The following is a 17,017-nucleotide window of genomic DNA, read 5'->3' on the forward strand; positions in this document are numbered from 1 at the left end:
CTGGGGATTCGAACCCGCCACCTTAGGTGTACGTGGCTGGCGCCTTAGCCGGTTGAGCTATAGGCGCCGAGCCGTACATTTGTCTTTTTAATGGCTGCGTAAGATTCAATTGTTTGGATATTTTCTTATAATTATTTCTTTATTTCTTTTCTTTTATTTATTTATTTATTTTTGAGACTGAGTCTCACTATGTTGCCTTCAGTCGAGTGCCATAGTGTCACATCTCACAGCAACCTCAAACTCCGGGGCTTCCACGATTCTCTTGCCTCAGCCTCCCAAGTAGCTGGGACCACAGGCGCCCACCACAATGCCTGGCTATTTTTTGTTGTTGTTGCAGTTGTCATTGTTGTTTAGCAGGCCCAGGCCAGATTCGAACCCGCCAACCCTGGTGTATGTGGCCAGTGCCCTACTGAGCTATGGGTACTGAGCCTATAAATTAATTGTTATCTACTGATTAAAAATTAATGTTGTGATTATAAACACAGGTGCTGTAAACATTCTGGAATAGACTGCTATGCAGAGGTGTATCTATAGAATAAGTTCTTAGAGGTAGAGGCTTGGTAGAGGTAGAGACCTGGAAACGTCCTCTTTGGAGTGTGTGTGTGTTTGGAAAGAGACTCTGAGGTCTGGCTGCCTAGGCCCATAAACCCTGCTTTCTTCCTTGGGAGTGCTGTGATCTTGGGAAAATTACTTAAATTTCTTTGTCTTGTTTTTTGAATGGGTAAACACGGAAAAATAATCATATCCCCTTTCTCCTAGGGTTGTGAGGATTAAATGAATTCATCTTTCTGAGATTCATGTCTGATGCTAAACACTAAATAACCACTGTATGTTGGTGTTATTATTCTAGGACAGAAGGAGCAACCACACTAGTCAAGAAACTGTTCTCAGCACATCAGTGCTGGGAGTCCGGTTAGCGCAGACATGTTCCTCTGAGCAGCCCCTTGAGGGAGGTGAGATGGTGCCCATGGCAGAGCAGACAGCCTGGGGCCTCTGCAGATCTGAGGGCTCTGAGCCTTCTTACCCAGTGGTCTGCTGCATGTAGCTACTTGCAAGCTGTGTAGGGTTTTATTTGCTTTTTAAAAATTCATTTTCATTTGTATATTTGTATGTGCTTATGAGGTATAAAAGGGATTTTGCCATGTTGATGAATACATTGCGGTGAAGTCAGAGCCTTCAGCACATCTATCACCCAGCAAGTGACCTCCAGCCCCCATGCACCACTCTGCCCCTCCAAGCCTCCCTTGTCCATCATTCCATGCTATGCTTCCACGTGTACGCATTATTGGGCTCCCACTTATAAATGAGAATGTGTGGTATTTGCTTTCTAAGCCTGAGTTGTTTCACTCAAGGTAATGACTTCCCGGTTCTTCCTTGTCACTTCAAAAGACACAATTTCATTCTTTTCATACAGCTGAATAGTACTCCGGTGCGTATATGTACCACATTTTCTTATCCAATCCTCTATTGATGGACACTTAGGCTGATTGCTTATCTCTGCTATTGTGAGTAGTGCAGGCTGTGCTGTTAACTGTTGTCTCTCCAGCTCCAGACAAGGCTTGGCGTGTAGTTGAACGAACAAATGAATGAGTGAATGAACCCACTTTTAAGAATTGACTTTTCTTTAATCCTTTCTTGTTATCTCCAAGCTTCCAGTGATGGCTTGTGACCCATCGCAGCTTAGCTTTATTGTAAACATGCTTGGTGGTACATAGCACGTAGGGCCCTGACTGAGTGAACTGGAGCCACCAGGGTGGACAGAGACAAAATGCAGAGGTGGCCAGGAACAGGTGGTAAGGAAGCCTAGGAGAAGCTTGGGCTTCCTGTTCCCCTGTGGGTGGGAGATTTGGGTGGCTTACACTTGGGCATTGAAGAAGAATGGGTTCTCAACCCCAGGAAGGCTGGCTCGTGCAGGGTCTGCTACTCAGTAACATCTGTGAGTGGCAGCTTTCTAATTATATTCTATTTCTAACTTTTGATAAAAACTAAGATAAAGTGTGCATTGGATGCCATTGTCCCTCTTTTTAAAGCCATACCCCCCCTTCATGTATTATGGATATCATTGTATTATGGATGTGGGTGCCCACATAGACTAATATTCTCAGTGTGGCTGTTACCTAATGAATGAGACTCAGAGATAGGATAGCAGATAGGATAGCAGAGATCCTGGACTTGTGGCCAGCCTTTCTCAGTGGCACAACTTTGCCTAAGTCACCTGCAATTTCAAAGCATCTTGTTTCTGCCTCTGTAAAGCAGACAGTAGTGTCATAATAACTACCACCTGTCTGGGCTTAAGAATATCTTGACATTAAGTTAAAATAGAGAGCAAAAAGACAAATTACAGTAGGTGAGATGCCCTGAAATCTTGACCTAAGATCACTCTCAGTGGTAAAACCATTGTGGTGTTAGATTTCTACGTAATATTCCTACCAGATGCTTAGCTAAGGAAAAATCTTGATATTGAATTGTCTGAGAATATGGTTCCAGTTTGTTATTATTTTTTACCATCCACATAATAATGCATCGAAAAACAGAAGATCTATGTTCAAAACGGGGTTACTGTCTGAAATTGGGTAATCTATGCAAGAGAGAGACCCCTCCTTCACGCAGGCTCCTTTTATTGCTGGTGTTAAAACTGGTCAAGACCTTAGCAGGGATAGAAAAAAAAAATTAACAGAGGACCCTGTATACTTATCAGATGGGGAAGGATGGATTCTGAAAGCAGGCAGCTTGTTTGGGGGGAAGAGTGAGGATAATCGTCAAACTCAAGCACGGATCTCTCTAGAAGGAGTCAAGTCTCCCTCCTATTTTAATAATGAAACAGCTGCTAAGGTTGTGGCCCTCTAGGGGTCTTCATTTGTGATGGGTAAGCTGGGTCGGTTTTGTTTTGTTTGGGAAATAAATATTTGAATGGGGTAACCGAAGAAGGGTTTTGCCACTCTTATGATGCTATTGATACGCAGGCTGACGCTATTATGGCGGATGCAACATGCTACATTATCTTTATGCCTCCAGGGTAACCTGAAGCAACTGTCTATTCACTTGGCACTCACTACCTTACACTGAAGCGTCTGCCCTGCCTGGGGACGGTAACTGGAGCCAACCGCAGACAGCTCGCCTTAGCCTCTGACAGCCCTAAGGAAGGAAGAGCGGGGAGGTGCCTGGGATGGAGGCTTCTGGAGGGGGCCTGGCTGCTGAGTGACTATCGGGCAGGGTGGTCTTCAATCTTCTCAACTTCTCCTTAGAGGCAACCCGTAGCAGCTCCGTCTTTCGAGACAAGGATGTAGTTTGTATGCAGGAACTGGAGGCGATTTGGACCCTTGGAAAACTCCCTTTTCCCCTGTGAACTTGGCGATGCGTCCCCGCGGGCCATGTCCACGTGGAAAGCGAGGCTCACGCAGACACTGAAAGCCCCGTCTGGAAGGATGCACCCGTTCCCATGCTCAGCTCTGCTCGCTTGTTTTGGGAACACGAGGGAGAATGCTGCGTTTGATCAGCCCAGCCCGGCCGACACTCACTCCACTGTCTATGCTCAGCCTGTGGCCAAAGCGGGCAGACACCCAAGTCACCCGAGAGTGGAAGAAGGAGCGCCAGAGAAAAGGCGAGATTCCGGCACCTGCGCAGAGAGAAATGGTGGTACGAATCGCAAGTCAAGGAAGCACACTGCCGACCAGCCAGCTGAGACACCCGAGGACCTGCCCACGTCCCTGGGTGGCGAAGGGGACTGTGAAGCCGTCGCTTTCCAGACTGCCATCCCCAGACCGTCAATCATTGATATGCCAAAGGTGAGGCTGCTGTTTGGGATGGGGTGGAGTTGGGAGAGGGTCTGGTCGTCTGCAGGACGCTTCTGCAAATAAACCCGTTACCCCCTCAACCTGGTGTTAACTAAGACATCTCGAGGAGCTCTTACTAGTGAGAGGAAGTGTAGAAAGCTTCTCGATGCTCAGAGTGTGCTCAAAAGATAGAGAGGGAAGCCGTGATATTAAGCTCTGAAGCCACAGCACTGGCCGAAATTGACCTTGGATTAACTGGCTATGGTGCCTGGGAGCTAACAAGTGGGGCAGTAAAACAAACCTAAGTAATAGAGTCTGGGGAAACATTTTTTCTTTTTTTGTTTTTTAACTCAATCTGTCAATTTATGTATCCCCAAACCCACCATATGAAAAGTTTGATTATAGAATTTAGGAAATTACCACTTCTTAAAAGAAATGAGGGGAAAAATTTGGAAATGCGAATCAGTATACACATAGCAGAACAGAAAGGAACTGACCTGTATAAATAAAACTGTTCTCAATATAAGTTTTCGTGATAGTTTTCTGAGAGTTGAAGATAGGAAGAGAAAGTTATTTGATTTTTTCCTTTTGTGTGTGTGTGTGTGTGTGTGTGTGTGTTTAGCAGGGTCTGGCCAGCTTTGAACCCATCTCCACTTGTACATAGGCCTGGTGCTTTAACCACTGGGGTACAGGCATACAGCCCAGTTATTTGAAAGCCTAATGCTTTAAAGGGCAGCATCTTGAATTATTTATTTTCTTTCTTTCTTTCTTTCTTTCTTTCTTTCTTTCTTTTTTTGGCATTACTGAATTATAATCGTTGAATATTCCTATTGGATTGAACTGCACAGTTATTGCAAAGTTCCTTGTAATCCCAACGTGGAGAGGCAGGGTTTCTTGAGGGATATACTTGGAAGATGCTGCTTGAGCAATTTTTTTTTGGTCGTTTCCTGGCCAAGTAGCTGAGGACCAGACTTAAAAAGCTGAGAGGTTTTGGGGGATCTTGTGCTAAAATATTCTGATTTAAAAAAATAATTTTATCTCCTCTACTTTAATAAGTCAATTTTTGGTCTGACTTGTTTTAAATCTAAGAAGCCTCATTAGCCCTGAAAACTGCCAAACAGTAAAGATAGGGTCAAAACATAATTTCAAAAATAATTTCATCTGATACTCTGTAGGTTTGATTTAAATGATTGTTTTCACAAAATCCTCTTTATAGCAACAACTAATTTTTTTTGCACCACTAAATCAAAACTCCAAACCAACCAACGAACCCCAAACATTTGTTGTTTGATTTTCAGTGTATACCCACCGCCTCCAGATTAAGATATTTTTAATAGTACTGTAAGTTAGCTGATTGAAATTCATGGCCAAGTTTATATTTGTTGAATAGTCAAAGAACTAATGATGTATCATTCTAAGGAGCCAGAAGACTTTCTCTTGTGTAGAGATTCCAGCAACCTGAGACCTCCTTTATATTACTGAAGATCACAGCAGGGAGGACGGGTTGATTTTATCTTTTTTTATTGTTTTGTTGTTGTTGCAGTTTTTGGCTGGGCCTGGGTTTGAACCCTCCACCTCTGGTATATGGGCCGGTGCCCTACTCCTTGAGCCACAGGTGCCACTTAGTTGATTTTATCTTTGTGATTTAGAGGCAAATGTGACATAGCGCTAAAGGCAGGGATGTGTGTTCATGGAGCCAGTAACTCTCATGGGGCAGCAGCCACAGTTAGGAATCACTTGGCAAGTGGACTGCTGGGTAGGATGCCTGAGAATCAGGAAGGCTGGAGTGTGGAGGCCACTGGAATAATCCCAACACAGGAAGACTAGGTGGGCGCCGTGGGGCAGCAAATGCCACAGTTGACTATAGGAGTTTCAAACTGGGTAGGGAGGGGTCAGACCAGACTGGGTGTGTTGGAATGAAATACTGGCATCAAGTGCCTGGGTGTGCAGGAAGAGGACATTCTGTGAGTGCAGTAAAGGGGCATCTCTTCTAGTTCAATGCCAAGAGCCAAACCTGTCCGGAGCACCTGTGGGCCCCAGCCATTCCTCTAAGTGCTTTCCATGGAGTATCTCATCAAAGCCTGGTCACAGTGAGGGGCATGTTCTTACAATCCCATTTTACAAAGGAGGACATTGATACTTAGAGAGGGTCAGACACCTGCCCAAGGCCACAAAGAAAATGTGGCAGAGACAGGATTGGAACCCAGTTTTGCTTCATTCCAAAGTCCTTCCTCTGAATTATAATGTGCTCTTGCTGCTAATTGTGTAGTGTTTGAGGATTTACAATGAAATATTCCCATGTGATCTCACTTGATATGCAGATTTAAATTCCATATGCATCGGTGTATTTATCTCTCTATGTAAGTGTATGTAGGTAGATAATAATTTGTTATTGATTCCTTTTGGTTTTTCTACCCTATCTTTATAGTGTAGAGCAGCACAGAAAGGGATGCTTTCCATTTTGCATCCTGCTAGGGACAAAGCTTTGCTGGCAACAGTGTGGAAGCTGCTTTGAGAGCTTCTGATTAAAAGGGCTGTAGGACTGCCCAGATTTGTCATTGCCAAGTAATTTTGCAGGGCATGTTTTCCCCCAGCAGATGATGAATGAGATGCTTTTATTACAATCTTGCCTGGCGGCAAAAATATTTCCCCTTTGGATACACCGATCTTCATCATTTAAGCTGCCTTGGTGGAGGCCACAAATAATAACTTTTTCTTTTTTCTTTAAGTTTAGCCTCAGAACATAATTATAGCTAAGACATAGGGACAAGTCCCTCTATCCATCTTTAGCTACCTGGCATTCGGAAAAGAGCATAGCCCATTTAAATTTGAAACAGCATCTGGTTGGAGAGAAAAAGCTGGAGGTAGTGAACTAAGTAAAAATGAAAGATTGTTTTGTTTTGTGGAAATGCAGGTGTACCTGTCTGTATTTAAAAGTGATACAGTTAGTCTTCAACCTTTTTGTGGTCATGTCTTCCCTGCTTCAGGTCTAAAGTCACGGTGATAAACAACTCTACATGGGGATGTGTTTCATAATGTTTATGATTCCTTTTCTCCCACTAAGTGGTTGTTCAGTGGAAGTATCTAATACGGCGGAATTGTAGAATCAATGGAGAACAACAGTATTGCTGTTTACTGTTTCAGCCAAGAGTGTTTTATGCTCTGACTTGGCAGGGACAGCGCTGGCCCTGGGGGAATGCTGATGATGGAGATGCAGCACCTGAGGCTGCTTACGTTCCAGTGGGACATACAGTAGGGTAAACAGGCAGTATCAGTGCAGTTTGAGAAGCCTTATGGGTTAGCGATGGATGCCATGTGAACACAGGAGATTCCTGGCTGAGCCTTGGAAAGACAGGGGAGGCTGGAATGCACAAAGGAGAAGGATTTCAACATTACTCTTTTTTTTAAATTATTATTTCTTATAGCATAACTGTGTATTAATGCCATCATGGGGTACAGTGTGCTGTTTTCATATACATTTTGAAATGCTCTCATCAAACTGGTCAACATAACCTTCATGTCATTTTCTTAGTTATTGAGTTAAAACATTCATACTCTGCTTTTAGAAAGATTCACTTGCATTCTTGCAAGATAAACCATAGAGGTAACCCCACCAATCACCCTCCCTCCCCCCATCCACCCCCCTCACTTCCCCTTCCACCCCCTTCCCATATTCTAAGGCTATAATTAGGTTATGACATTCCTATAAAAGCTATGAATTAGTTTCAAAGTAGGGCTGTGTACATTGGATACTTTTTCTTCCATTCTTGAGACACTTTGCTAAGAAGAACATTTTCCAATTCCATCCATATAAACATGAAGGAGGTAAAGTCTCCATCTTAACGTTATTCTTTTACCTGCACATCAGATCCAGCATCGCAGCTTTCCTAGTTCAGCATTGTTTTCTCTCCCCTCTCTCTCAATGGTAGAGGTAGTTTAGGAAAGATAAAATTCACACCCTGAGTAACTAAATAAAGGCATCAGAGTAGTTTGATAGTTTGAAAAAGTCTTTCTATGGCAGCTGTTTTAGTTCTTACTCCAACTGAGAGTAGCCAGCTTGACACAGGAAGGGACAAGAATTGTGGTTTGGGAAATCATCTCCAGTACTTTTTTCTTTTTTTTTTTTTTTGAGAGAGAGACTCTTACTTTGTCACCCTAGGTAGAGTGTCATGGTGTCATAGCTCACAGCAAGCTCAAACTCCTGGGCTCAAATGATCCTCTTGCCTCAGCTTCCCAAGTAGCTAGGACTATAGGTGTCCACTACATCCAGCTTTAGAGACAGAGTCTCCCTCTAGGTCAAGCTGGTCTTGAACGCCTAAGCTCAGGCAACTCCTCAGCTCTGCCTTGGCCTCTCAGAGTTTTTTTTAACAAAATGTTAGTTGTATGAAAATGAAGGGGAACAGGGACCATCTTGGAGTGAATAGCTACATTGCTTTTTGGAATGGGCTGGTTTTGTAGTTTGGCAGAAGTGGGATATCAAGCCACCCCCAGCCCCTCTCTGGTGGCCTGGATGAAGATTCACAGGCTCAGGTGGTCACTGTTCTCCAGAGCCTAGGCCTCAGCTTTTCCATCTGGAAACGTGGTTTTGTCAGTCATCTTTCTCTGAGAGATGATCTCTTGACACCCATGCTTACAAAGGCCTGGTGTGTAAGGCAGAATGCCTTCGTAGCGGAAAGAATTGGCTAGAATTCTTGCCATTAGAAAATCACATGTAAAGAGAAACGAGAATCAAATATTTGTTGGAAAGCATGGGCCCAGAGGAAGAAGCACCATATATATTTTATTGCCCTAAAGTATGCTTAATGCAAAATTTACCATTTTAACTTTTTTTTAGCATACAGTTCTATGACACTCAGCACATTCCAGCTGTCACACAACAGTCACCACGGTCCATCTATTGAACATTTTTTATCTTCTCTAGCTGGAATTCTGCACCCGTTAAATAGTAACCCCACAATCCCCGCTCCCTCTGTCCTCCAGCCTCTGACAACCACCATTCTGCTTTCTGTCTCTGGGAATCTGACTACTCTGGGTACCTCATTTAATTGGAATCACACAGTATTTGCCCTTTTTTGTCTGACTTATCTCATTTAGCATAATGTGATTCATCCATGGGTCCAAATATACCCAGAAGTGGAATTGTGGGGTCATAGGGTAATTTTATGTTTAATTTTTTAAAAAACTGACACACTGTCTTCCACAGTATCTCGTGCCATATCATATTCCTACTCATAGTGCTCGTGGGTTCCAGTTTCTCCACATCAGTGTCAACACTTGTTGTTTTGGGGTTTTTTTGTTTGTTTATCTTTGATTATAGTCAACAGAATTGGTGTGAAGCAGTATCTCCTCATTGTTTTGATTTGCCCTTCCCTAATAATTAGTGATGCTGAGTATCTTTTCATGTGCTTGACATTTGATGATTTGTGTACTTCTTTGGAGAAATGTCTATTCAAACCTTTGCCCATTTTCTTTTTTTTTTTCTCCTTTGCCCATTTTCAAACGATTTTTGCTGTTAAGTCGTAGGAGTTTGTTATATAGTCTGGATATTAGTCCTCAAATATATGATTTGTGAATATTTTCTCACATTCTGTGGGCTCCCTTTTCTCTCTGGGCATAGTGTCCTTTGATTGCAGGGAAGTTTTACATTTTGATGGAGTCCTATTTATCTATTTTTTCTTTTGTTGCCTGTACTTTTGGTATCCTATCTAAGAAATCTAATGTCATGAAGTTCTAAAAGTTTTGTAGGTCTTTGACCTATTTTGAGTTAATTTTATATACAGCATAAAGTAAGGGTCCAGCTGCATTTTTTTGCATGTGGATATTCAATTTTCCTAGCACCATTTCTTGAAAACACTCTCTTCTCCTCATTGAATAACCTTGGCACTCTTGTTGAAATAATTTGACCATGTATGTGCTGGTTTATTTCTGAGTTCCCTGTTCTGTTTCAGTTTTCTGTATGTCTGTCTTTGTACCAGTACCACATAGTTTTGATTATTGTCACTTTGTAGTATGTTTTGAAATCTGGAAATGTGAGACTTGTAGCTTTGTTCTTTTCTTTCAAGATTGTTTTGATTATTTGGGGTTTCTTGAGATTCTATATGAATTTTAGGGTGGCTTGTTCTATTTCTGTAAAAAAAGTCACTGGAATTTTGATAACAATTACAGTGACTATATAGATGGCTTTGAGTAGTACTAACACTAACATGTAACAATATTAAGTCTTCTAATCCATGAACATGGTATGTCTTTGCATTTATTTGCGTCTTAAATTCTTTCAGTAATGTTTTAGTTTTCAATGTACACTTCTTTAGCCTCCTGGGTTAAGCTTATTCCTGAATGTTTCATTCTTTTTGATGCTATTGTTAATGAAATTGTTTTATTAATTTTCTTTTCAGATCATTCATTCTTAGAGTATAGAAATGTAGCTGATTTTTGTGCAGGGGGTTTGTATCTTACAATTTTGCTTAACTCATTTATTAGTTTTAATTTTTGTGTATGTATAATTGTTAGGATTGTATACATATAAGATCATATAATCAACAAACAGATAAATTTTACTTCTTACTTTATAATTTAAATGGCCCCTATTTCTTTTTCTTGTCTAACTGGTATAGCTGGAACTCCCAATCCCATGTTGAATGGAAGTGGTAAGAGCAAACATCCTTGTTTTAGGATCTCAGAGTAAGAGCTTTTAGCTTTTTATCATTGAACATGATGCTAGCTGTGGGTTTTTTTTTTTTTAATATGGCCTTTACTGTATTGAGGTAATTTCCTTTTACTCCCATCCATATTTTTTATGATGAAAAAGTGCTGAATTTTGTTAATTTTTTCCTGCATTAATTGAGGTGATCGTGTGTATTTTCTCTTCGCCCTGTTGATGTGGTATGTTATACTGATTGATTTTTCTATGTTGAACCATCATGGCTTTCCAGGAACAAATTCCACTTGGTCATGATGTAATCTTTCTAATATGCTGTGGAATTCTGTTTGCTATTATTTTGTTGAGGATTTTTGATTAATATACATCAGGAATATTGGTCTGTGGTTTCATTTTCTTGTAGTGTCTTCATTTAATTTTGATGTCAGAGTAATGTTGGCCTCATAGAATAAATTAGGAACTGTTTCCACCTCTTCAATTCTTTTTTTTTTTTTTTTTTTTTTTTGACCAGAGCCTCAAGCTGTCCCCCTGGGTAGAGTGCCTTGACATCACAGCTCACAGCAACCTCCAACTGCTGGGCTCAAGCAAGTCTCCTGCCTCAGCCTGCCAAGTAGCTGGGACCATAGGCGCCCATCACAGCTATTTTTTGGTTGCAGCCATCATGTTTTGGCAGACCTGGGCTGGATTCAAACCCGCCACCTGAGGTGTATATGGCTGGTGTCTTAGCCACTTGAGCCACAGGCGCTGAGCCCACCTCTTTAGTTCTTTAGAAGAGTTTAAGTAGAATTGTTAATTCTTCTTTACACGTTTGATAGAATTTGCCAGTGAAACCATATGGTACAAGTCTTTTGTTCTCTTCTGGATGGTATTTAATTACAGATCTAATCTCTTTACTAGTTGTGAGTCTCTTCAGATTTTCTATATCTTCCTGATTCAGTCTTTGTAAAGAGGAACTATTTTGATAGCATCCCTGAGCTATATTAATTGCAATCATAAATACCACTCGTTGTGCCCAATCAATACACAAGGCATGGTGTTACACAGATTAGGTTATTTTATTTTTCTAATTCTTTTACAATGTTATTTCCTGATGATCTCAACCCAAAACACTCTAATGACTCCTAATTCCTTCAGAATGAAAGTCAAATCCTCACAATAGTCACACATCCTATATAAAGTATCTCTCATTACCTCTTTGCACTCACCTCCTACTGCTCTCACTGACAGGGAAGCTAGGGCTCAGTGGGGTTAAGCATCTGATCTGTTGCCACTCTTAAGGATAACCGTCCCAGTAGCCTGGGAAGCTCAGGTCAATAGGTCAGAATATGACTTCCATGGGCAATGCAGACATGCTACAAATGGCTAAATATGCTTTTTTTTGCCCTCCTCATCTAAGCTGTGTGCCCATCCTTCTTCTTGTCTTGGCGCAGTCTTTGTCGACACTCAGATATTTAATTAACTGAATTTCGGCTTTCTTGGTTAGAATCAGATTCCAACCATGCTTTCCTGAAGAGCTATATCAAGACCATTTTATTTAGAACTTGGTGTTTGAGAGACCCCTGAGATACTTACTAACAGAAAAGCTCTTGGAGGTGTTCACCTGTGTTGGTAACTGATCTCATTCAACACATTGATTTTTATTTTCAACTTTCTGAGGTCGTCTTGAAGTTAAGACTTGGGATACCATCTGTAGATGGCAGCGCTGCTTGGAAGCTCATATGTGATCATCTACCATGCCTTGTTCTACCTGCCCTCTGTGTCTCCCTTGTTTAATGGCATCACGGAGACAGCTCTACTGTGCTACATTTCCATTTTGATACAAGCCAATTTTCCTGGATTTCTTTAGAATGAAATCTTCCCTTTCTTTTCCAGGAGCCCAAATAGAAGATAACAGAATTCTAGCCTACCTATAAAACTAATACCCTGTTGGTGAAGCTCTCTGCTGAACAGGCAATTTGACGTAAATTTTTTTTAATAGAAAGGAACTTATAAATCCATGCAATCAAATTTTAGTTTTCTAGTTCTTTTTTATTCTCCTGAGCAAAATCATTAACTGTCCCTCCAGCCCCAAACCAGGAGGATATCTGAATGAGCTGGTGAGTATCCAGTCTCATTCCATTTAAGGCGTGATCATTTTTTATTCCAGGTTTCCTTTTTCAGAAGATGTTAAACATCATGGCATGATCGTGCATGATATACTCTGTCTCCTCAGTCAGGAACTTTCCAATCTGGATATTCAGTTGCGTCTCAACCAGAAAAGAGAGAGGCAGCTACTTGGCTTCTCTTAGAATGAAATAAAATGAACAGCCCTCATGAAACCATGACAATTTACATTGTGCAGCTTTGGCTATTGGAAACCATCCATAAAAAGACTGCGGAGGATGGCAAAATTGCAAACTTTTCAGACAATATGGAGCTGAGAGGCCTAGTCTATATTCCACACTAAGAAATGAAAGATGGGTGTATAATATAAGTAATTTTTAAAGCACTATTTTTCAAATGAGGTTACCCTTGAATTTATAACTCAGTTAAAAATGATAAATATTCTGTAAGTAGATATTGATATGTTCAAGGGAAAAAGGTCCAGAGGGAAGAGGTTGGCCCATACTTTTGAGTAGCATGTATTCCCAGCTCATCAGGGAGAATCTAGCAATCTGCTTATGACCTGGTTCTTCCTTTGCTCTCAATTTTCACAGACAGTGAATTAAAAGAGCAGAGTTTAATTTATTCCTAAGCAATGGCCTAGAATGTCTAACCAATGAGCCACCAAAGAGATTCCAGCTGATTGACAAAGACTCATTTTCCCCAAATACTTGTGTTTGTTAGTTGGAATTTCAGTTGTCTTGATGAAATAACCTGTAGAGCTGTGTTTCATTTCAAAAAGAAAATTCCACTATTCCACTCATGGGGTATGTTGGAAACATTAACATTTCTTATGTTCCAGGAACCACAGGGGCTAGATGAATGAATGTGCTATATCAATCATGGGAAATTAGAGATTTTTTTTCCAGCCAAGGGCATGGTTAACTTGATCTGAACTGCCTTGAGTTTTCCACACACAGTTCCTCCTTTCCAAAGAAAATACAGCCCAGCAAGTTAACACTTTTTCCAGTATGAGGTTGACACACTTGGTTTTGTAATTCTGCACCAGGGGAGGTGAGAGGCTAGAAATGGTAAGCAATTAGAGGAGGGAGAATCCTTCACAAAGGGCATTGACCCTGCTATGGGAGCTGTTTTCTTGCTCTGGAAAGTTGGTTTGTGTGTACCCCATGTTCAGTTTAATGGAAAACAACAGGTCAGGCAACTGTGAGACCAGTGTTTGTCAACCTTTTTTATCTCATAGCATAGCATACTTAAATTAGGTTGATTTAAAAAGAAGAGTTAAGAAAGAATACACTTACTATGCTTTGACCTCTTTTCAAGATAATTTAATTAATGTTCTTTAAAAAATTTCCCAGAGCACCTAAGATCCTCTCACTGCGCACCAGTAGAAAATACCCTAAGCACATCGGCATAACTTGATGACCCTTGTAAAGTAAAAATTTCCCCTCAAATGAGCCATCTGTAAGGGGAAAGTCAGGTCCTGTAATTTAAAACATCAACTCTTGGCTGGGTGTGGTGGCTCACATCTGTGATCCTATGGAAGCTGAGGTGGGTGGATCATCTGAGCTCAAAAGTTTGCAACTAGCCTGGGCAAGAATGAGATCCCCATCTATCCTAAAAATGGAAAGACAAACACACAAACAAGCTAGCTGGGCATAGTGGTGCACACCTATAGTCCCAGCTACCCGGGAGACTGAGAGAAGAGGATTACTGAAGCCCAGGAGTAATTGAGTTGCTGGGAGATATGATGCCACGGCACTCTACCCAGAGTGATTAAGGGAGACTCTGTCTCAAACAAACAAACAAAAAAACAAAATGCCCAACTCTCATCCAAAAAGGGTAGTTAAGATGTGTCTCATGTAATTTATTATTGATTGTAATGAATGCAGTGAATATGCAGATGAGCTGGTTTTGAAAACTTAAAGGTTTTATTTTTGAGATATATACAATGCATTGTCTTATAAAAGATCAAATATTTTAGAAGAATACTTAGAGTTGATTCAAAGTTATCCCTTTTGTAGAATCGTTCTCACCAATCTGTTTTCTGGTGTTCTGCTTGGTGAGGGGTGATAAGCAGTAGAGATGGGGGATTGCTGGCCACGGTTCTGCCTGTGCTTAGTGGAGTGAGAAAATCGTGGATTACACATGGATACAGAGGCAGAATAAAAAGGAGGGGATTCTGTCTATGGAAGCCCTTACTGGGGGCAGCAATACATGTACCCCTAATCTGTAATGATTTCTCTTTTATCTGGAGATAGAGTCTGACTTTGTCAACCTTGGTAGAGTGCTGGGGCATCATAGCTCACAGCAGCCTCAAACTTTTGGGCTCAGGAGATCCTCTTGCCTCAGCCTCCCAACTAGCTGGGACTACAGGTGCCTGCCACAATCCCCAGCTATTTTTTAGAGACCAGGTATTGCTCTTGCTCAGCCTGGTGTCGAACTATTGAGCTCAAGCAATCCACCCATCTTGGCCTCCCAGAGTGCTGGGATTACAGGTGTGAGCCACCTCGCCCAGCCATATACTGAATTATTTTAATTAGCTAAAAGCTGTTAGAGTATTCTAGTTTATGTTTTCCAAGGATAGATCCAGCTACCCCTGGGAAATCTCTAGGTGATCTTGCAGCCCTCACAAATTCAATACGTACAAATATGAAGTATCTTTCTTCTTTGTGTTTCTCAGCGGCAAAAACCAGAAAGTCTCACTCAAACTTTAACAATATGCAGGTGTATCATCTCAGTTAAAAAGAACCCCCAGTTCCATCCATGTAAACATGAAGGAGGTAAAGTCTCCATCCTTCTTTAGGGCTGCATAGTATTCCACGGTGTACATATACCACAATTTATTGATCCATTCGTGGGTTGATGAGCACTTGGGCTTCTTCCAAGATCTAGCAATTATGAATTGGGTTGCAGTAAACATTCTGGTGCAAATATCTTTGTTATAATGTGATTTGTGGTCTTCTGAATATATACCTAGTAGAAAAAAAAAGAACCCCCAATGTTGAAAAAATAACTCTGTTTTATTGTATAAATGCTTTTACCAGTAAACCATGGAGATGAGATAAATATTACATGGTATTTTAGCATTTATTCCTTTGTTATGTGTTCTTAGCCTGAATCCTGAAGCAACTCAAAGGCAAAACCAGTGCTCTGTTCTTTGTAGCATCCAAAGCAGCAAAAACAACACATAGGAGACCCCCATCAAGGTCTGTTGACCTAAGATCTGAATTCCCACTCTACAACTTCAAAGTTAGACTTTGCACTAATTACTGAGCAAGCACACACATACACAAAACTAACCTGATAAACGTTTTATTTGAAGTTTGTGTTCCTCTTTAAATCAGATTACTTTTTGCTCATGAAACACCCTCTGGCTTAACTATAATTATGTAAGTCTTTGGCTTTACTTTCCCATTTAGAATGTAACCTTTCGGCGTAAGATCAGAACCTTTGTATTTAAATCAAATGATGCAAAAACATTTCATAGATATTGAATTCTCTGCAAACCAGAAAAAGTGTTCGACCAAGAGCATTGTGAAGCCAGAATTTTGAAAAGAGGCAAAAGCATTCCTGGCAATGGGCTTACTATAGCTAGGTGTCTCATTATGTGAACAATATCATTTGTATGCTTCTCCACATGCTATTAAAGTCACAGAGAGTAACGAGGTAAATGGTCCCCTTTGTTTTCTTCTGTTCCTACTTTAATGGCATCATTATTTGTGTTATTAATATTTTATATTTTCTCCTGTAACACTTAAAGTTCTGCACAAGTAGTCATTCCTTCTAGTACAGTACTAGAATTATAAGAGCTATTATCTTCACTTTGCCAATAGGAAAATTGAAACGTGAAGAGGTCGGTTCTTTGGCATGCAAGAAATTTCAGCGAGGGGCTGGGAAATGGATCCGGTGAAAGGAAATGCCTTCCTCTGCCTGAGTTCACTTGAAAATAAAATTTCCTTGGTCTTCTGTCTCAAAATGGGTTCCTTCTTCAAAGGAAAAAAAATTTATCTTGGGGGCAGCACCTGTGGCTCAAAGGAGTAGGGCGCTGGTTCCATATGCCAGAGGTGGTGGGTTCAAACCCAGCCCTGGCCAAAAAAGAACTGCAAAAAAAAAAAAAAATTATCTTGGACCCTCCCTCCTGGTGTGGTCTTAAATTATTTTCATCAGGTTTTAGAATGATGATCACAGAGATACTGGCAGGACTGAGCAAAGATTAAATGATAAGAATATATAAAGGCTCAATGTTGTAAACTTCTCCCCTGATTTTGAACATCCTTTTATTTATTCAACAAACATATGTTAAGTGTTGTCTCCGTGCAAGGCATTGCTATAGGAGCTAATTACAATCGATAGACAAGAAGAGCTAGTGGGAGAGTCAGGCACTAACAAATAACAGCAGAGCCTCTGTAGCTGACCACTCCCTACTCTGACCACCTCCTTAAGTTGGCCTAATTTTCATGACCGGACATGCACCACGTGTACG

General features: G+C 41.0%; 1 protein-coding gene across 1 annotated transcript in view; it reads left to right on the plus strand.

Moving 5' to 3' along the window:
• The first annotated feature begins 3,214 nt into the window (after positions 1 to 3,214).
• FAM107B (family with sequence similarity 107 member B) overlaps positions 3,215 to 17,017 on the plus strand; it is a 214,780-nt gene continuing 200,977 nt past the window's right edge. The window contains exon 1 of the mRNA XM_003786801.2: positions 3,215 to 3,785. Coding sequence (XP_003786849.1) covers positions 3,372 to 3,785 — 414 coding nt within the window. The 5' untranslated portion in view covers positions 3,215 to 3,371. The remainder of the gene's footprint in view (positions 3,786 to 17,017) is intronic.

Source organism: Otolemur garnettii, unplaced genomic scaffold (genome assembly GCF_000181295.1).
Source record: "Otolemur garnettii isolate 467f Iridium unplaced genomic scaffold, OtoGar3 scaffold00019, whole genome shotgun sequence".
NCBI lineage: Eukaryota > Metazoa > Chordata > Mammalia > Primates > Galagidae > Otolemur > Otolemur garnettii.